General features: G+C 38.3%; 1 protein-coding gene across 2 annotated transcripts in view; it reads left to right on the top strand.

Moving 5' to 3' along the window:
- NELL1 (neural EGFL like 1) overlaps nt 1-22,589 on the top strand; it is an 812,319-nt gene that overhangs the window by 745,517 nt on the left and 44,213 nt on the right. Inside the window, exon 16 of one of the 2 annotated variants that reach the window (XM_077866204.1) lies at nt 20,398-20,538. The exons of the other annotated variant lie outside the window; for it this stretch is intronic. Within the exon in view, the coding sequence (XP_077722330.1) occupies nt 20,398-20,538 (141 nt within the window). The remainder of the gene's footprint in view (nt 1-20,397; nt 20,539-22,589) is intronic. 2 annotated transcript variants of the gene reach the window in all.

Here is a 22,589-nt window from a genome sequence, read left to right as displayed (position 1 = left end):
ATAGCTATTCCAAACTTTCCATCATTGATGTCTGCATGGTATATCTTTTTCTATACTTGCATTTTAAGTCTTTGTTCTTTTGTGTATTTAAGTGTTATATTGGTTTAGGTGTATGATATACTGTTTCAGTCATTCTATATATTACTCAGTGCTCATCAAAATAAGTGTACTTTTAATCCCCTTCACCTGTTTCGCCCATCCCCTACCCACCCAGCTTCTCTCTGGTAACCATCAATTGATTCTCTATAGTTAAAAGTCTATTTCTTGGTTGTCTTTTTTTTTTTTTTTCTGCTGTTTCTTAAATTCCATATATGAGTAAAATTGTGTTTGTCTTTGTCTGACTTATTTGACTTAGCATTAAACTCTATAGTTCCATCCATGTTGCAAATGGCAAGATTTCATTCTTTTTTATGGCTAAGGAATATTCCACTACACACACACACTTCACATCTTCTTTATCCATTCATACATTAATGGGCACTTAGGCTGTTTGCATAATCCAGCTATTATAAATAATGCTCTGGGCATGTGGGTGGCTCAGCAGGTGAAGCGTCCAACTCTTGATCTCAGCTCAGGTCTTGATCTCAGGGTCATGAGTTAAGGCCCCGCATCAGAAAACCTACTTAAAAATAATCTACAATAAACATAGGAGTGCATATATCTCTTTGAATTCGTGTTTTCATATTCTTTTGGTAAATGCCTAGTAGTGTGATTACTGGATTATATGGTAATCCTATTTTTAATTTTTGAGGAACTTTCAAACTGTTTTTCACAGTGGCTGCACCAGTTTGCATTCCCACCAATAGTGCAAGAGGCTTCCTTTTTCTCCATATCCTCACCACTTATTTCTTGTGTTGTTGATTTTAGCCATTCTGACAGGCGTAAAGTGATATTTCATTGTGGTTTTGATTTGAATTTTGCTGATTATGAGTGATGTTGACCATCTTTTCATAAATCTGTTTGCTATCTGGATGTCTTCTTTGGAGAAATGTCTATTCATGTCTTCTGCCCATTTTATAGTAGAATTATTGAGTTTTTTAGTGTTCAATTACAGCAGTTCTTTTTATTTTCGGATATGCCAAAAATAAATTTTATTTATAACCCTTTATCAGATATGTCATTTGCAAATACCTTCTAACATTCAGTAGGTTGTATTTTTGTTGTTTCCTTTACCATGTAGAAACTTTTTATTTTTATGTTGTCCCACTGTTCTGTGGGTTTTTTTCTTTTTTAAAAAAAGATTTTATTTATTCACAAGAGACAGAGAGAGAGAGAGAGAGAGAGAGAGGCAGAGACACAGGCAGAAAGAGAAGCAGGCTCCATGCAGGGAGCCTGACATGGGACTAAATCCCAAGTCTCCAGGATCAGGTCCTGGGCTAAAGGTGGTACTAAACCACTGAGCCACTCGGGCTGCCCAGTTTTGTGGGGTTTTAAAAAAAGAGTTATTATTTTTTAAAAAACAGTTATTTATGTTTAGAGAGAGCACAAGTAGCGGGAAGGGGCAAATGGAGAGGTGGAAAGAATCTCAAGCAGATTCCATGCTGACTACAGAGCCTGATGCAGGGCTTGATCTCAAAACCCTAAGATCATAGCCTGAGCTGAAACTAAAAGTTTCAGAAACTTTTACCAGCACCACCCAGGTGCCCTCCAATAGTTTATTTTTGTTATTGTTGCTTTTGTTTCCCTTGCTTCAAGAGACCTATATAGAAAAATGTGGTGTCAGAGCAATTCCTGCCTGTGCTCTCCTCTATAATTTTTATGGTTTCAGGTCCCATAATTAGATCTTTAATCCATTTTGAGTTTATTTTTATGTATAGTGTAAGAAAATGATCTTACTTTTTTAAAGATTTTATTTATTTATTCACGAGAGATACAGGGAGAGAGGCAGAGACATAGGCTAAAGAAGAACCAGGCTCGATGGAGGACTCAATCCTGGGTCTCTGGTATCATGCCCTGAACCAAAGGCAGATGCTCAACTGCTGAGCCATGCAGGTATCCCTCTATTTTTAATTTCAGTTTTTGCGTTCCTCATCTCTGATTGGTTCGTTTTTATGTTTTCTATCTCTTTTTTGAGGGTCTCACTCAAGTCTTCCACTCTTTTCTGAGTATCTTTATGACCCATACATAAAATTCTCTGTCAGGCATATTACGCATCTCTATTTTATTTAGGTATCTTGCTGTGGTTTTGTACTCTTCTTTCATTTGGGACATATTCCTCTATCTCTTTGGGTCTATTTCTGTGCCTTAGAAAAGTCAGCTATGCCTCTTGTATTGAAGGTAATGGCCTTATGAAGAAGATGTTCTGTAGTCCCCCACAATGCAGTCTTCCATGTTCAACAGAATCTGGCACTTCAAGAGTGTTGCCTGGAGTGTTGCATGCACGTTCCTGCTGTGACTGGGCCACTTTTGCCTCCAGTCCAGTCATCTGCAATGTCTTTCTTTGCCTTTTGTGAGCAGTGCTTGATCCCAGTGTTCTTAGTGAGCCAGTCTGTGGCTGCCTTGAGCTTGAGTTGATTCAGACCAGGTATTTACCAGAGATGCAGTAGCACTGAACTGCAAGGGCAGATTCCCTGTGTTTTCCCCTTAAAAGCTTTCTTTGATGTGCCCCTCATTTTCCTGGCACTGCAATTGGACTAGTGTATGTGTTTATTTTCCCTTCCTTTGGGCAGAATGCACTTGGGAGTGGTGCTGGACCCTGTCAGGGCTGCTCACACACCATCATGCTTGAGGCACTGGTTTAGATGTGCTCTAGCCAAGGGTGTACAGAAGGGGACAAGTCCCCAGGAGAATGTAGGGGCAGGGCACATGATGTTAGCCAGGTTTGCATAGTTCTATTGTGGGAGGGGAACTGGAACCACTTTAGAAAATTCCTGGGGCACTTGGGTAGCTCAGGTGGCTAGGCATCTGCCTTTGGCTCAGGTAATGATCCCATGGTCGGGATTGAGACCTGCATCAGGCTCCCTGCTCAGTGGAGAGTCTGCTTCTCCCTCTGCCCCCCCTTCCCTGCTTATGCTCTCTCTTGCATGTTCTCTCTTTCTCTCAAATAAATAAAATCTTAAAACAGAGAGAGAAAAAAGAAAACTTCATCCCAGGGCTGGTGAAGATGGGCTGCATAGTGCCAGCAAGTTCCATATTTGTCCAGTGTGGGAGGGGATCTTAGCTGTCCTGGAAAATTCCTGCTGAGGCCAGCCTGATTGGATGGTGCAGATCGCAGGAGAGCATGGGGGCAAAGCATACTATTAACAAACTAGGTGGAGAGTATTGGTGCTGCCATGGTTCCCACAGGTGTCCATATACCGAGGCTAGGGGGTGAGGGAGGCTCGTGGTACCTATCTTCACTTTTTTTTTTTTTTTTTTTTTGGAGAAGTCTCCCAAAGATCCCAGCTCCTCTAATACAGGGTCTGAGATTAGTGAATAAATCTAGGCATTTTTCAAACTGCTGCTTTTATACCATGTCTCAGTGGGACTTTTTGTTGGGCTGTGTCTTTAAGCGCAACTATTCCTTTTCCCTTACCCTCCCTGCCGTCTAAAGCCAAGACAGCTAAGTTTTCAAGTTCCATGTGTCAAGCCCTGCTGATTGTAAGAACCTGTGAAATTTGGCCCCTCTGGTTTTCAAAGTCAAATATCATAGGGATTCACCTTCCCCAAGCCTGAGGTGCCTGGTGTGAGGGTGTGTTCCTTTCCCCTCTCCATACTCTCCATGTCCCTCCCTTCCGTGGATGGTTCTGTGGGTCTGCTTAGCTCCTGAACATGTCTGCATCCTTCCTACCCTCTTTGAGGTGGCTTCTACTCTACTTTTAGCTGTGGAGAGACTTTTCTCAGTCTTCAAGTTGTTTTCTTGGTTATTCACACTGATGTGGGTGTTATCTACTTATGTTCTTGGAATGAGGTGAGTTTGGGATCCTCCTACTCTGCCATCTTCTCTGGAAGCCTACATACATTTAATACAAATATTGATATGATTGGATTTGGGTTTACCAGTTTGCAGTTTCTTTTCTGTTTGTCTCATTCCCTTTTTATTTTTCTGTTCCTCTTATTTATGATTTTTAGGGGGTTAATCAAGTGATTTTATTTTATTAGGTTTTTTCTTTTATTATTTTTAGTGATTCTCCTAGGAATCTTGTAAGCATCTTTAAATTATTCATCTCCTTTGAGTTACTAATGTAGTAGATTAATATAGTTCCATTTTTCACAAAATACTTAATAATGTTGTAATACTTCAGGATAGTTTTATTTATCACTCACCTGTTGCTTTCGCTATTGTCATTTGTTATATCCATATACATTGTAGATTCTATGGTAGTGTTATAATGCTTTATTTAAAGTCATTTGTAGGGATGCCTGGGTGGCTCAGTGGTTGAGCATCTGCCTTTGGCTCAGGGAGTATCCCAGAGTCCTAGGATCAAGTCCCACATCGGGCTTCCTGCATGGAGCCTGCTTCTACCTCTGCCTATGTCTCTGTCTCTCTCGTGAATAAATAAAAAAATAAAATCTTAAAAAAAATAAATTCATTTGTAGGGGCACCTGGGTGGCTCAGTGGTTGAGCATCTGCCTTTGGTTCAGGTAGTGATCCTGGGGTCCTGGGATTGAGTTCTGCATTGGGCTCCCCATGGGGAGCCTGCCTCCCTCTCTGTCTCTCTCATGAATAAATACATAAAATCTCAATAAAATAAAGTCATTTGTATTTTTAGAGAAGGAAAAAAAGGAAAATTCATATCTTTTTTTATACTTTTATATCAATTTGTTGTTGGTAATGTGCTTCATTATTCCACAGGATCTGAGATACCATCTAGTTTCTTTCTCCTTCAGCCTTAAGGGTGTCTTTCAGTATTTCTTGTAGTACCAGTCAGCTTTCTGTGATTCACTGTTTTAGTTTATCTGAAAATATCTTTATATTTTTTAAAGTAATCATTTTACTGCATATAGAATTTTGGATGTATAGCCATTTACACTTAGCGTGATTATTAATACAGTTAAAGTCTGTCATCTTGCTATTTGTTCTCTATTTGTCCCATCTGTTCTTTGTTCCCTTTCTACTTTTTAAATTTTTTTTTTGCTATAATTTTTAGGATTCCATTTTGTCTCCATTGTTTCCTTATTACTTATAAATCTTTTGTTATTTTACTGGTGGCTTTTGTGTTTATAGTATATATCTTTAACTTACTATAAATGTCTACCTCATGTATAATATAAGAAACTTATGGTAGTATACTTCCATTTTTTCCCAGTTGGCCTTCTTGATATTGTTGTCGTAAGTTTTATTTTGAGTTTTAAACTCTAGAATGTATTGTTTTTGCATAAACAGCCAAAATTCCCTTAAAGAGGTTTAAATAATAAGAAAACAACTTAAAATTCTTAAGTAAAAATAAAATTTTAAGTAAAAATAATTAAGGAGAAAATAATTTTCAGTATTTCCAGTATTTTTCACTCTTTCATGTACATTTGTATTTTTGTCTCTTACCACTTTTCTTCGGCTTAAAGAATTCCCTTTAACATTTCATGTAGTGCAGAAAGGCAGATGATGATTTCATTCAGCTTTTATCCATCTGAAAGGTTTATTTTACCTTGTTTTTGAATCTTTTTTTTTTTTTTTTTTTTTTTTTTTGCCAGGTATAGAATCTTCAGTTGACAGGTTTTGTGTGTGTGTGTGTTTTTTTTTTTTTTCTTTTATTACCTTAATGTTCAGCTTTTTGCCCTGGCATTATTTTACCAAAGAAATCTGCTGACATTCTTATCTTTGTTCCTAGCATGTCTTTCTTTCTCTGTTGCTTTTAAGATTTTTTTTATTTTTTTAACTTTATCACTGTTTAGGGGAAGTTTTATTATGATGTGCCTTCATGCTTTTTTCTTCGTATTTCTTGCACTTGGGGCTCACTAAGCTTCTTAGGTCTGTGTGCTTATAGTTTTCAACATATTTAGGGTATTTTTGGCAAATAGTTCCTCAGCTTTTTTTTTCCTGTCTTCCTGCTCCTTATTCAAGGATTCCAATAACACATATATTAAGCCACTTATTTTCCCCCATAGCTCATTGATTTCCTTTTCCTTTTTTTTTTTTTTTTCATTTGTATTCATACTGGATAGTTTCTGTTTCTGTCCTGAAGTTCACTAATCATTTCTTCTATAATATCTCAAGTGCCACAAGCCCCAACAACTTTCTCATCTCAAAAAAAAAAAAAAAAAAAAAAAAACTTTCTCATCTCATTCATTGTATCTCTAATAGCTTGATTTGAAGTTCTCTGTGTGTGTATTATATATATGTAAATATGTAATATATATATAGCATATATATTATATAATATCCTACTTATAGAACATATGTGTACATATACACACATTCTTCAGGCCTCTGGTTTTTATTTTTTATTTATTTATTTTTTTAGGTCTCTGGTTTTTTAAACATATAAATACACATGCTGTCTTTTGATTCTAACATCTGGGTCAATTTTGTGTTACAAATGATGTATTTTCTTCTTCATTTTGAGTTAGATTTTCTTGTTTCCATTCATGCCAGTAATTTTTTATTGGATTCTAGTCAATGTTGATTTGACCTTGTTGAATGATGGATATTTTGGTATTCCTATAAATATTCCTATGCTTTTTTTTCTTGGACACAGTTAAGATATTTATACACAATTAGATCCTTTTGGATTTTTAAAGATTTTTGTTGGGACCAGATCAGTGTTTAATATAGGGCTAATTATTCTGCACTACTAAAGTGAGACCCTTTAGTGTACTCTATCTAGCATTTTCCAATGAATTAGAATTTCTAGTCTAGCTTATCAAAGTATTCACTCTTCTCTCCTCGTGTGAGCACCAGATACTATTTCTCTTGCCCTTCTGGTAGTCTTTCCCCAGATTTGGGTAATTTCATCACTATTATTTTATGATCCATACTCTGCTGAATACTTGGATATGACACCTTACAGAACCCCATCTTTGTTAAAATAAAAGTCTGTTCAGTCTTCAACACTGGTTTTTTTTTTTCAGTCCTTGGACACACTAATAATTTTTTTAAAGTTCTGTATACTGGGTGATATTGGAGTTGGTTTCTATTACCTGCTTTTTCTCCTTGGCTTGGATCACATTTTCTTATTTCTTTAGTGTATAATATTTTTATTGGTTATTGGGTATTATTTTCCTTCTTAGGAGAGGTATAATTTTCCTCTAAAGGTGTTTACTTTCATTATCAGTTCAATTGGTTAGATTCAGAATCCAAATATTGCCTCCTCTGTAGTATCATTGGTGAAATCTCCACTCAATTTTTTCACTGGCACATCTTTTGTTAACAATGAGTTAAGTCAGCTGTAGGCCTTAAATGGTACTTAGCCATGGTGATGATAAAAGAGAAGCATTTGGTGAGGATACCATGAGAAGTTAACAGCCTGCAACCCAGAAGAAGGTTCTTATGAGAACTCAAACATACTGGCACCTTCATCTCAGGAATTCCAGCCCAGAGCTGTGAGAGATAAATTTCTGTTGTTGAGAAGCCAGAAAGAGAGAGAGAGAGAGAGAAGCTGCTTCTTCCTTTAAATGATGCAGAGGCTATATGGAATAATGGCTAATAGTATGTATTTTTGTGTAGAATAGTCATTGGTTTAAATTCCCACTCAGCTACTTGCCAGATACTTTACTATGAGAATATTATTTAAACATCTAAGCCTCCATTTTCTATTAAATTAAGGTTCAAATTATGTCAGAACTATTCAGAGGATCAAATAAAGTAGTGAATATAAAGCATTTGTCAGAGTGCTTGAGACTGAAAAGTATTAACAGGTAGAAGTTTAACCATTTTATTTGGTAGGGAGAGAAACTATAGCAAGAAACAGAATATTCTAAAATAGAATAAATATAAGGGTTAAACAGGAAGGTAAAATCTTTAAACACTTAGGAGTTCAGAGAAAAGAAAGTGGACTTCTTTGTCTAATGTTTGTGCTTGGATTTTAACTTTTTAAAAAATCACTTACAGGGTGGGAAACATGAGATGAAATTGTGTATAGAGTAAGTCGATTCTGAGGCAACCAGCCTGTAGTGTGCAAAAGTTTAGTGCTAAAAAACTCTGAGAAATAAATGCAAATTGGTAGGTAAGGTGAGGTCAGATTATTTATGCTTTGAATTTCTGGTGGGAGGCTTTTACAGTAATGATCATTTATAATTACTAGAGGAAAGGAATATAATAAAATCACAAAATCATAGAAATTTCAGGCCGGAAGTTAATATGATCTTGTTCAATTTTTTTTTTCTTTTAAACCATTAGTGTTCACAAGTAATGAAACTTTAATATATGTATGCTACAGAAATGTATAGCTCCTCAGTGATCACTCAAGGTAGGACTATCTAGAGATTCAGCTGGTCTGCTTAAGAGAACCTTCATGGGAAACTTGTGTTCTCTACAGTTCTGCTTGAAAAACACTGACTTATTTAATCTTTGCTTATCATAAAAATTAAGGAATTAATGTATGGAGTTGGAATGTGACTTACCTAAGCTCAAGGAGCTATTAAATGCCAAAATAGCTAGTGATGTTAATCAAGTTTTGCTGAGTCATTAGTTTGGGGAGCATTAGCCTAATATTTCTCTGAATTGGAGAGGACAGTGACTGAAAGACCCTGCAGGACACATTGCACTCATTCAAGTCTAAGAACATAAGAAATTGGTACATGGATTTGGCAACAGATGTAGACAGTGGATGCAAAACAGATTTTTAAAACAGGTCAAAGAAAGAATTTCTGGTGCATCCTCTTTCCTTTTCTCTTGTCTTTCTCACATCTAGCAGGTATTCATCTTGTGCCCACTGAGTCCCAGGTCCAGTTCTGTCTTCATGTTACCCAATGAGACTTACACACAGAAAACAAATAAGATATCCATGTAAAATACAAAATAGTTAGTTGACAGTAAGTGCAAAGGAGGAAAAAAAAAACAGCAAGATAATGAGGAATATTTGAGCTGGGGTGAGAGCAAGTATGGTTGTCATTTTAGTTACAGGAGCAGGTAGGGGCTTGCTGAGAAGATGGCTATTTGAGCAAAGACTTGGAAGTTGAGAAATTAAGTAGTGGAGCTGTCTGAGAGATCGTTGTAGGCACAGAAGGAACAGTGTCGATGAACATGTGCAAAGGCAGGAGTGGGCCAGATGTGTCTGAGGAACTGCTAGGAAGTCAATGTAGCTGTTCTGGGTAAGCAAAAGGAACAGTGTTTGATAAATTCAAAGAGATAATAGCAGGCAGATCATGTCACTTTATAAGCCATAAGAACTTTGATCTTTTATTCTTTGATTATGAGGAATAAGAGCTAGGATGGTATTGTGCTGGGGGAGGAAAATGAGTTTGCAATATAGAAAGACACATGTTGTGAAACACTTTGGGCAGGGTGAGTTTGAAGAGAGACCTCTAAGTTTAGCTAATGTGTTTAGCTAATAGTGAATGTGTGTACGAACTTGTGTTAGAGGTCAGTTTAGAGATGTGGACCGGAGAGCCTCTGGACTAGAGAGAAGAGTTGCAAGTAGATTGGCTCATTATGGAGGGATTTGGGAATGACTTGTTGCCAGAAAAGAAAACTTCACAGATAAAATTTGAAGGATTCAACCAGAAGAGGTTGATTCTCTTGTGGTGAGTCAGTAAAGAAGATTTACAGAGGGCAGAGAGCCATATCACCAATGTCAGTGACACCATTATTAATAGTTATACCTTTAAGTTTAATGGACTGAAGCTAGATGGCAATCAGCATGTACAAAGAAGAAGCAGAAAGAATGATATCACCATATATTTTGTGTAGCAGTTAATTGACTTACAGGTTGATTCATACCTTATTGGAGCTTTCTTTATACATACAGAAAACATGCAGTTTTTAATTTGGCTAATGAAGAAACTGAGGTTGCTTAAAACTTATAGCAACCAGTTAGTTGGTTAGTAGCAGGTGAAGGCCTAAATCCAAAGCCCAGTTCTCCTGTCTTCTGGGGTGTTAAACTTGCAAGAGCTCTGAAGTAGGCTATGACACAGTCCTTTCATTTTACCTACAAGAATTGAGGCCTGAACTGTCTTGGCATGGACATACAGCCCCTCTATGACCACATGGAAATTAGAAATTAGAGAATGTTAATTATTGCAGGCCTAATAAACAGCTGCCTAGCTCTTTACATTGATATCATCCAGTCCTTTAAGCAACATTATGAACTAGGCAAAACCATCTTCATTTGAAAACCAGGGGAACTAAAGTTGAAAAAAGACAAATAATTTGCTCAGAGTCCCATGACTAGGAATGAACAGAGCCAAGATTCAAACTCAAGTGGATCTGACTACAAAACTTTGTCTGACTCCAACTTCTCTTTGGCGGTCTATGATCTGTGATTGGTGCTGAGGTGTTTTTGTTTGCTAGTTTTTATTTTTAGAGATTATGTCTTCGTGACTTCTGACTTCTGCAGTCTTTCCCCTTAGTATGGAAAGGGGTCTATCAAAACAATTAGGAAATTTTGGCTGTAGTAATAAAGTAGCCTCAAACTGTGGTTCCTCAATAAAACAGAAATGTATTTCTGCTCGTATGAACAGTCCATCTCAGTTTCAGAAAGGGCGCCACTCTACATAGTCATGCAGGCTCTACCATTTTAAACATGTGGCTTCTAAGATTTCCCTGTATGGTAGCTCCTAATGGGCACATAGAAATGGCATGGAGGTTCATATGAGACATTTTTGTAGGCTATCTTGAAATTACATTATTTCTAGCTCTAAAGCTAGAACTCAGTCACATGAGTTCACTTATCTGCAAAGGAGGTGTGCTCAGGACACACCCTTGGCAGCCCAAGGAGAAGGGGACTTGAAAGAGCTAGCTTGTTTCTATCAGAAAGTCTCTTGGTTGCACTAATTTATCTTTTTATTTTCCCTTAAATATTCTGATGCATGCCTTATGTTCAATGCAATCTTGGAATTCAGGAAAAATTTAATAATCAGGTGTGTGTTTATTATGTTTTTGGTACTTGATGTTACTGATTGCACTTAAATTCATGTGACTTTTTAGAGATAAAGAACCCATTTTTTTAGGTGATGTATATTATAGACTCATAGATTCTGTTCCTGAGTGTTTCACAATGTGACAATTATCTCAAAATCCACATGAATCATTTTAAAGATCCAAAGATCCCCTCTGTGTCCTAACCAGTTTCTTGATTAATATTGTTTTCTGTTTTTTTCCCCTATTTTTATTTAAAATCTAGTTACTTAATATATAGTGTGATGTTGTTTTCAGGAATAGAATTTAGTGATTCATCACTTACACATAACACCTAGTGCTCTTCATAACAAGTGCTCTCCTTAATATCCATTATCCATTTAGGCTGTCCCCCACCCACCTCCCTCCATCAACCCTGTTTGTTCTCTATCATTAGGAGTCTCTTATGGTTTGCTTCCCTCTCTCTCACTTTTTTACCTTCTCATATGTTCATCTGTTTTATTTCTTCAATTCCACACATGAGTGAAGTCATATGGTATTTGTCTTTCTCTGACTGACAGATTTTGCTTAGCAGAATACACTTTAATTCCATCCACTGTTTTCTGTTTTTTAGAAGTATATAGAGTTAAAAGTTAGTATTCTGTACAACAGGAGAAATATAACAGATTTTACTGATGAGTCTTTTGTTCATTAATCCTATAATAAAGTATGATTTTTATTTTCCCAACATCTACAGATGAGTAAACAAGGATTTGGAAAAAAATCTCTACAATGTGTGTTAGTAAACAGGAATTTGAAGTTATGTTTGTCTCCAAGGTCCATATTCTGTTAATCATGGTTACGTTTTGACATTCCAGTTTGCCCTGATAGACTGCAAGTACCTGGAGCACAGGCACACTTTCTTTTCTTTTTCTTTTTTTTTTTTTTCACACTTTCTTTTCATCTCTGTATCACAGAGTATGATACAGCATTTGATATATGTATGCTCAATAAACTTTTGTCCAGTGAAAAAGTATCAAAGTTTTTCTCAAGACTCCAATTCCTCACTCTACAAATCCTTAGAAAAGATAATACCTAGGGCACCTGAGTGGCTCAGTTAGTTAAGCATCTGACTCTTGTTGCAGGTTAGGTCATGATCTCTGGGTCCTGAGTTCAACACCCATGCCAGGCTCTGCACTAGGTGTGGAGCCTACTTAAGATTCTCTCTCTCACTCCTGGCCCTTCCCACTCATGTATGCTGTCTGTCTGTCTTCTGTCTCTCTAAACAAAACTAAACAAAAACATAAAATCCAACTGCATCTGGAGTCTCTACTTCACCGTGAACTATAACTCATTAATATGATATACAATAGTATCACCTTGAAAATGAACCTTGAGATAAACTTTGTTGATTTTATAAATTTTCAAATACTGTATCTGAGACAGAAGAGATCAGATGAAGGAAGAGATTCATCTAACTCAAGAGACAAGAATTTTGCAAGAATCCAAGGATTTGTTTGCAAATGCCTTTTGATAGTAAATTCCTTGCACTTTCAAAATAGGTCTAATGTGTTCCATAGAACATACCTGAGGAAAACCCTTTGGTAGTCACCTGGTTTTCATTGTGATAAAAAATATCGTAAGGTACAGTTAGGATTGTCCATTGAAGGTAGGTGGAGAGCTATGATCCTTTTTTGTTGCCTGTTCTTCCTTTAAAATCTCTGAAGATTAGGGGATCCCTGGGTGACGCAGCAGGTTAGCACCTGCCTTTGGCCCAGGGTGCGATCCTGGAGACCCGGGATCGAGTCCCACATCGGGCTCTCGGTGCATGGAGCCTGCTTCTCCCTCTGCCTGTGTCTCTGCCTCTCTCTCTCTCCATGACTATCATAAATAAAAATTAAAAAAAATAAAATAAAAAAATAAAATAAAATCTCTGAAGATTAGACATGGAAACAAAGTATTAAATAGAAGCTACATGTTGTCTTTTCAAGGTAAATAACACATTGTGTAAAGATTAATCCCATTTTATTTAGTTTTGTGAAGCGATATTGTATCTTTGTGATTTGCAAACAGCAGGATATCTCGTATTTTGAATCTCTGTTACAGCACTTTTTCGTTGTTCCTTTCATTCAGTCCATTGTCATTTATTTGTGCATTCTTTCATTTTCACAGACTTGTATTGGATACCTTCATATTGCTTCATATTCACTTACTATCACTAGAAATATAAACCTAAGAATAGATGTCTCTATTCTTGGGGAAATTTGCATTTGAGTGAAGGACATAAAGGGGGAATTACTGTGATAGAGCAAGACATGTGCTGAAATAGATGTGTACATATATATTGAGCCACTAGGAGAGGGGAAGGACCTGTGCATCTAGGGGAGTTGCAGAAGGTGGTACTGGCTGGGATTTAAAGGATGCTTCTGTACACATCCTCCTCTTGATCATGAGTACTTGGATTTCAGAAATTATATCTTTACTTCTGCATCTGCCAGAACACAAATAGTCTTTTTAGCACATCATATTTTCAGCTCAACAAATATTAGACAATTGAATAACTGCTATATATTTGTGTAAATCTTCCTTTCTTCATTTGCCAACAAGATGATATGATAGAGTACTGAAAGATACAGGTTTTAGCTTGTTCTGAACCTGCTTTTGCCACTTGTTACCTGTGTGACCCAGGCTATAATGTGAGCTATTAGTAGTAGACACTTGACACTGATACAGGAAAAAAAATGCTGTAGGTTGCCCTCTCCATAATCCCCCATCATCTGTTGTTTCTCTGACACATTTTCAGATCTGTGCTGGGTTAAACGGAGATTTAAAGAAATTCTAGGGCTTGTTATAGGAAATAAAAATGATATATGTTTTTTGTTTGTTTCCTTTGGAATGGGTAACACATTGTGTGATGCAGTCGGGCTTTTGGTTTACAAAGTGGCCCCTGTACATGCAGGGCAGGAAGAGGCAGAAGAAGAAGGCAAACCAGTGCAGATTAATAGGTGGCAAGTTTAATACACAAAGGAATTTAACAAACAAGCCTTTTCTTGAGCAGCTGCAAAATGAGTAGGTCTCCACACCCATCTGCCAGAATCTTAAAAGTTTATGTAGAGACCTTCACTGGGTTCAGTCATATACACTATCCAGATGGTCTCAACAGCACATTGCTTTCTCAAGGCTGCATCCTTGAAAACAGCTCTCCCTGTGGGAACAGTGGGAAGAATGATATTCCAAGGACAGGGAAGAGACTGAGGAGCCTCTGATTGCCTGGATCCGGCTCTCTGGTCAACCAGCAGTTATGTCCTCTCAATGACCTTCCCCGACACAGGCTTACTGTAATTCATCAGAATTCATTGAGGGAGCATTGGATTCCATAGTGAACTCACAGAGACCCTGTTCCCAAGGCATCTGTCATGTTTGTTTGCCTGTGGCAAGTGCTGTCTGGGAGAGACAAATCTCTGAGGACAAAGGCAGCCATGACCCATTTATAATTTTTAATGTTCCCCCAAAGTGCCACTGAAAAACCTAAGTGTTTTCTGAATTTGGGTTTGTGGCGGTTGCTTTTAATACTACTGTGACTATATAGAAGAAATGGCTGGTTTTATGAACAAAATGAAAATATGAGCACCTCTCAAGTGTAGTCTGGTTGCATATAAAATGAAAATTTTGGCTTCAGTTGTAGACCTTACAGAACCAAAATGTGCAGCCTTGTTACCAAGTGCTGGTATGTGAGGAGTCATGGTTATTACCAGTGAATTGCCCGAATCTGCTATGGGCAGTGCATCTCCCAGGCAAGGGACATCTCTACGACTTTTCTCATTTTTGTTGCAAGCCAGGGATTCCCTGGTGTCTCTGGGAGCAGTTGTAGACCTGTAACTCTCTGGTTGTCTTTGCTCTCACGGTTTCCCATGCAGATAACTTCTGTCCTGCTGAATCATAGAAGCCTTTAATGGTCTCTCTTACTATAATTTTGGGAATAAAAATATATGTGAGGGCAGCCTCGGTGGCTCAGCGGTTTAGCACCACCTTTGGCCCAGGGTGTGATCCTGGGGACCCAGGACCGTTGCACGTTGGGCTCCCTGCATGGAGCCTGCTTCTCCCTCTGCCTGTGTCTCTGCCTCTCTCTCTCTCTCTCTCTGCATCTCTCGTGAATAAATAAATAAAATCTTAAGAAATATATATGTGAGTTTTAAAAATATTTGCATGTGATTCACCACTCCTGCTCCTCTTAGAAAGTGAGCACTGAATTGAGAGCTGGAGGAATTATTTGAAAGATGTTCAGATAATTTATCCTCCAAACTCGTATGGTTTTGAGAAGGAAATGGGCAGCAGGTGTAAACACAGGGCATGTGATTATTTTGGTTTATCTGAGAAGATTTTTCTTGTCTAGTTCTGATTTCTCAAAATACTGACTGCAGTTGGATGCTTGTTACCTGAATACTATTTGTAGTCCAGATGTGGCAAGATGTGTGGGGATCATGGCCACTTTCCAAGACCTTTGGAAATCAATGTCTTAGGTAGAATTTGTTGCTGCTCCATTGCAGAGAGTTGTCTTTCAGCCTCATATGGAGAAACTATCTTTGAAAACCAGTCTTCTCATTATACTTGTTTCTCCTATTGACCTGTATTTTAAAAAATCCTAAAAAAAAAAATCCTAAACTGGCTCCATAAGCTAGGGCTAGCTCCTTCTGTCTGTGAGACATAGCCTCAATCACCTCTCTATTTCAATTTTTGAAATTTTAAGTGATCTAAGGTCTGTCTCACAAAATCACACATCTGTAAAATTTCAGAAATTATAATACAGCTGTTTAAAATTCATTTCCTGGGGATTTATAATACATGCACAGACAATCTGACTGCAATTGCTAAAGGTGCCACTGGGTCCTGTGGGCTTACTGTATATTTAGAAACCTAAGGAATGGGACTGGAGTCTGGGAAGATAGCTGAGTAAGAGGACTCTAAGCTCACCTTTTTCTGTGAATACAATGAAATAACACCCACATCAGCAAAAATAACCAAAAAAAAAAAAAAAAAAAAGACCTGAAGACTGGCAGACCAAACATAACAACCAAAGGTAGAGAATAGGCCACATGGAAGAAGGTAGAAGGCATGGAGATACTGTTTGAGAGCAAAATGGACCTTAGCTATCTGTGATCCAGAGGAAGCCTGGGTCTTTGAGAAGGATAAGAAACAGACCGCCACACCAGGGAGCCCATATGGGGAGGACATCGGGCTTTGGCAGGGAGGGGGGCTGAATTTCCTGAGTTCTTAAAACAAGTGGGACTTAAAGCCTGGAATTTTTAAAATCAGCAGGCTCCACTCTGGGATAGCCCAGAGGTCTTTAGGAAACTGAGTCTGCACACTTAAAGAGACAGGACAACAAATAGCCAGCAGAGATATAGCATAGAAGTAGCAAGAGGAGCAAACTGGAGGAAGAGTGATTTACTCATCTCAGAGCTTGTTCCAAGGAGGCAGGGATCACAGGGAGACCCCTCCAGGAACCAAGGAGGGCACATACTCTTTCCCTCCCTTGGCGGGGGGGATGCTAAAAGCATAAAATGCTAAAGCATAAACACAGGACCACTGCAGGAACCATGATGGCACCCACATTGACTACCCTACATGCTTACACCAAGACCTCCCCCCACACTTAGGTGGATCCACCCTTTCCACTAAACCTTTTTTTTAGTCCCAGCACTGAAGTACCCAGAAGACCACAGCAGTCCTCACCAGTATCCCACCTCCTGACCAGCATCTTTTGCAGGGCTTCAGTTCTGGAGGCAGTGATGTGAGGTTGCATTTCACAAGCCAACCAGTGCACACTTTGTTAAAACGTGCCCCGCCTAGCAGGGACAAAACACTGGCCACAACAGCAAAAGAGAGCCTCTGCAGATGACTGAAGGAAAAAGAGACCAGTTCTACAGCAAGGCATACACAACACACATAGGAGACACCCATGAAACACCCGGTCCTGAGGAACAAGGTACACTGCACTGCAGGGCACTATAGGACCTCTTCTTCATAAGTCTGTTACTTTCAAGAAAAGAGATGTAGCTGGCTTTCCTAACATAGAAACAGATACAGGGAATTAGACAAAATGAGAAGACAGAGGAATATATCCCAAATAAAATAATCGGTCCAAACCACAGCAAGAGACCTAAGTGAAACAGATAAGTAATATACCTGGTAATGAATTTAAAATAATGAGCATAAGGATACTCACTGGACTTGAGAAAAGAGTGGAAGACATCATTGAGACATTTAACAGATAAAAAAAAGAACCAACCAGAGATGAAGAACACAATAAATTAAATTTAAAAGTACACTTGATGGAATAAATAGCAGGCTAGAGGAATCAAAAGAATTAATTAATGATCTGTAAGACAGTAATATATTCAAGCTGAGCAAATGAGAGGGAAAAAAATATGCAAACTGAGAACAACCTTAAGGAAACTCAGTGACTCCATCAAGTGAAATGACATTTGCATGTTAGGGATCCCAGTGGAAGAAGAGAGATAAAGAGGGCAGAAAATTTACTTGAAGAAATAATAGCTGAAAACTTCCCAAATCTGGGGAAGGAAACAGATATCCAGGATGCACAGGGATACCCACCCAAACAAATCAGCCCGTAGAGGGCCCCAGCAAGACACATGATAATTAAAATGGCAAAAAGTGGTGATGAAGAACAAAATTTAAAAGTAGTAAGAGAAAACAGTTACATATCAGGGAAATCCCATAAGGCTTTCAGCTGATTTTTCGGCAGAAACTTTGTAGGCCAGAAGAGATATATTCAAAGTGCGGAAAGGGAAAAATCTGCAGCCAAAAATACTCTGTCCAGGAAGGCGATCAATTGGAGGAGAAGGAAAGATAAAGAGTTTCTCAGACAAACAAACTAAAGAAAGATACCTGCAGATTGAAAGTGAGGAGATGGAGAAACATTTATTATACAAATGGATGGCAAAAGAAAACAGGGGTAGCAATACTTAGACAAAAGAGACTCTAAAACAAAGACTGTAGCAAGTGACAAAGAATACTATATAATAATAAAAGGGACAGTCCAACAAGAAGATAATTAATTGTAAATATTTAAACATCCAACATGGAGGCACCCAAATACATAAAGCAGCTAATAACAAACATAAAGGAAGTAATCAGTGGGAACACAATAATAGTAATGGACTTTAACACCCCACTACACTCATGGACAGATCATCCAAACAGAAAACCAACAAGGAAGCAGTAGCTTTGAATGGCACGCTGGGACAGAGCAGCTTAACAGATATATTCAGAACATTCCATCCTGAAACAAGAGAATGCACATTCTTTTAAAGTACACATGGAATATTCTCCAGAATAGATCACATATAAGACCACGCTACTGGATATTTACCCCCAAAACACAAAAGCACAAATTTGGAGGAATACATACACCCCTATGTTTATTGCAGCATTATTTACCATAGTCAAATGTTGAAAATAGCTCAAGCATACATTGATGGATGAGTGGACAAAGAAGATGTGATGTGTATAGATAGATAGATAGATAGATAGATAGATAGATAGATCACATACACAATGGAATATTACTCAGCCATAAAAGAATGAAATCTTGCCATTTGCAGTGATGTGGATTGATTTAGAGAATATAATGCTAAGCAAAATAAGTCAAAGACAAATACCATATGATTTCACTCATATGTGGAATTTAAGAAACATAACAAATGAGCAAACAAAAAAATAAGACACACCAAGAAAAATATTCTTAACTATAGAGAATAAACTGATGGTTTTTAGAGAGGATGGGGGGGGGTGATACGTTAAATAGGTGATAGGGATTAAATAGTAATTTTATCCTGCTGAGCACTGAGTCACATATAAAGTTGTTGAATCAATTGTGCATCTGAAACTAATATAATGTTGTATATTAAGTATACTGGAATTAAAATTTAAAAATTAAACCCTAAGAGACTCTATGTGTCAAAGAATTATATGGACTGAATGATAATAATTCATAAAGGAAGAAGGTGACAGTTTCCCCCTCCCTCCTCCAAAAAAAAAAAAAGCTGAATTTGCCCAGTGTACAGAGCTATACCTTTTCTCTCTTTACTTAGCTCGAATGCCATGAGTGAGACTGACAGGTTGCAAACTAAATTCACAGCCCTGTGCACACCTTAGGACATGTCAAGGTAATAGAACAACTGGTAGCTGATTGCCCCTGAGCCAGTGCCTACAGCAGGGCACTGCTGAAAAAGACTCCAAAACGTGTTTTATTCATTATGTTTTATATCCCAATTTTAATTAGATTTCTATCTATAGAAGACTGCCATAGTTCAGATATTTCCCAGCAAACTAGTAAAAGATTGCTAGCAAACAATGGCTGTATTCCAAGAAATAATTACATGGAGAGATCCTATAAGAATGAGTTGACTCGGGATCCCTGGGTGGCGCAGCGGTTTGGCGCCTGCCTTTGGCCCAGGGCGCGATCCTGGAGACCCGGGATCGAATCCCACGTCGGGCTCCCGGTGCATGGAGCCTGCTTCTCCCTCTGCCTATGTCTCTGCCTCTCTCTCTCTCTCTCTCTCTCTCTCTCTGTGACTATCATAAATAAATTTTAAAAAAAATTTAAAAAAAAAAAGAAGAATGAGTTGACTCTGGCATCACAGTTGACAGCCTGTCTTTCTGCAGTGGTGTCAACTCCCTCAGTTCAGGGCCAAGCCTTTGGGCTAGAGAATCTGTGCATGATCTAGGCATTTGCTTATGTTAAAAAGTCAGATCCTAGAGCAAACAAAGCCCAGAATATGTCCTTTCCTCAGGAATGACTGAAGAATGAGGATCTCTGATTGACTATCATAAATCAAGTCCTCAAGCTTTAAAAGAATTAGAACAGTGGTTCCCCAACTATGCTCCCCAAAACAATCTCACAAGACTCATCTAGTTCTCAACCAAATAAATTTGGGAAACGGTTCCTATTATTCTCCTCTCTAAGCTTTGCAGGGTATATGAATATGATTGATAAGTCTCTTTAATAATCTAGTGTAAAAAAACTCAGTTCAACGCTATTTAACCCATAATTTCCTGAGCCTGTTCATTCATAGATATTTTCAAAGAACAGCAAATATTATCTGGAATGACTATTTTGGAAACAGTGAATCTGAGAAAAGCTATATATATATATACTCAATACCAAAAGGGTGCCAAACATCCTCAATTTACTTCTTGGTTATGTAAAAGCCAACGCAACGTTTGTAGTTAGGATGCCTTCATCTTTTATTTTTTATTCAGTAGATGAGAACACATCCATAGCTTTCAATATGTATGGATTCTGGAAAAAAATGGGAATTGGTTCTTCCTGTAACTTTCATTTCAGGTGACTAACCACTTTTGACCGATATGTTGACACGAGCATGTTTTAGGTGTTTACTGAAAGGTTAGTGTCAAAAGAAATTAATGTCCTGGTGGGCTTGTGTTTTTCTCTGAGGCAGATATTGATGAATGCACAGAGGGAATCATTGAGTGCCACAACCATTCCCGCTGCGTTAACCTGCCAGGGTGGTACCACTGTGAGTGCAGAAGCGGTTTCCATGACGATGGGACCTATTCACTGTCCGGGGAGTCCTGTATTGGTAAGCAGCTTTTAGCCATGCCCTCCATCCCTCTGGACCTTTGCAGGAGGGACACCCTGCTTAGGCACTCTGTTCAGCTCCCAATGTTAAAATATGACCCCTCACTCTTTAAACTCATCAGTTTTCAAATTTCCTCCCTCAACAATTCGAGGATTAGGCCAGGAATTATGCAGCATGGGGTTTTATGATTTTTAGACAGAAACTGGGGCAGTCAGAGTATCAAAGCCTGGGTCTGTGTGCTATGGCTTTTAGTTTTTTTTTTTTTTTTTTTTTTTTTTTTTTTTTTAAGTAAAACCATGGTGGCTTGTTGAAATGTTTAAGTTTAAGAAACAGAAGTAAGGGAAATGGGGGAAGAAGAAATACTGATGGACTGAGAATGTTTAGTCTACATCCCAGCTCCTGTACCCAAAAAGGCACTACACCTTTCTGGGGTCTTTGTCTGTAAAAGAGTGAAAATGGAATAATAATATATAGGTGTTGCTAGGATTAAATGGGATGCCCACATTTAAAGATCGTAAGCCTTACATTGTTGCGCAAACATAATACAACTGCATTAACCTTATTGTTATTACCACCATCATCCTTCCAAGGTCTCCTTTAATCACTGTTCTACTTGAGCTTCTGTTCATGCCCAACAGAGGAAGCTAGCAGATGGAGTTATTTTTTATTGTCAAGACCCTACAACTTTCATAAAATCCAAAGAACTGATCAAACCCATAATTGTTTCCATGAGAACCTTGGCCAATTCATCTACATCATGTCCTGTGAACTCAACTAAATTCTTCATGAGGATTTAGACAGATTTAGAGGGCAAGCCTTCTGACCTTGCATTCAGACTGCTGAATTAGAAAATGAGAATGTGATTTTGAAAATTCATTGTCTCTGCTCATTGCACATCTTTTTTTTTTTTTTTTTTTTTTTTTTTTTGAAGGTTGCTACTGAGATCCACCTAGTGTTTTTCCAACTGCTCCTCTGAGGTTGTTTTAGAATAAAGATGAATTAGGGAACAATGGGCACACAGCATGAATCGCCCACCACAGTCTGACACTGCTGTTGAGAGGCGTGCAGTATAGTTATTAAAAACATGGATCCTGGAGCCAAACTCCCTGCAGGCAAAGTCCAGCCCTGTCATTTCTAAGTAGGTTCCCTGTGGCGAGATCTTACCCAGTCCATAGCTCAGTTATCTCATCTGTAAAATGGAAATGTTACTATTTAGGTCATCTGAGCCTTGTGAGAATCAGTTGAATTGACACTTGTTGAATGTTCAGTAAATGTTAGTTATCATTATCTTCAGTGTTCCTGCATATTTCAGCACTCTGCCCCAGGCTCTACCTATGTTTCTTTTATTCTTTTTGTTTTGTTTATTTATTTGAGAGAGAGAGAGAGCAAGAGCGTGCATGGGCAGGAAGGTTGGGCAGAGGGAGAGAATCTCAAGCCGACTAAGCTCACAGCCCAACACGGGGCTGGATCTCATGACCCTGAGATCATGACCTGAGTGGAAACCAAGAGTTGGACACTTAACTGACTGAGCCAACCAAGGGGCCCCTCTTTTATTCTTAAACCAATGACTTATGACCTTAGGGACAGGTTTACAGTTATCCCGGCTCTTCAGATACTTCCCTTACACATGGTTAAGACCTTCTATGTGTGTACAATTCACTGTAACAGATGTTACATGAAAAGGAATGGATAGAATGGCAGTGGTGATTGAGGAATGGAGATGGAAAGATGGGATATTGGCATTATGTGGTATTACATTTGACACGAAAAATTAAAATCTCACTTTTATTTTTTTATTTTTTTTAAGATTTTATTTATTTATTCATGAGAGGCACAGAGAGAGAGGCAGAGACACAGGCAGAGGGAGAAGCAGGCGCCATGCAGGGAGCCCAACGTGGGACTCGATCCTGGGACTCCAGGATCACACCTGGGTCAAAGGCAGACGCTCAACCGCTGAGCCACCCAGGTGTCCCAAAATCTCACTTTTAAACACTGTATTTGACCTCACTAAATGGGGGACTCCCTATCGATTGCATAAAGGACCTTAGAAA

This window comes from Canis aureus, chromosome 23, assembly GCF_053574225.1.
Source record: "Canis aureus isolate CA01 chromosome 23, VMU_Caureus_v.1.0, whole genome shotgun sequence".
Taxonomy (NCBI): domain Eukaryota; kingdom Metazoa; phylum Chordata; class Mammalia; order Carnivora; family Canidae; genus Canis; species Canis aureus.
Note: the sequence above shows the minus strand (reverse complement) of the source record. Positions and strands in the feature narration are given on the sequence as shown.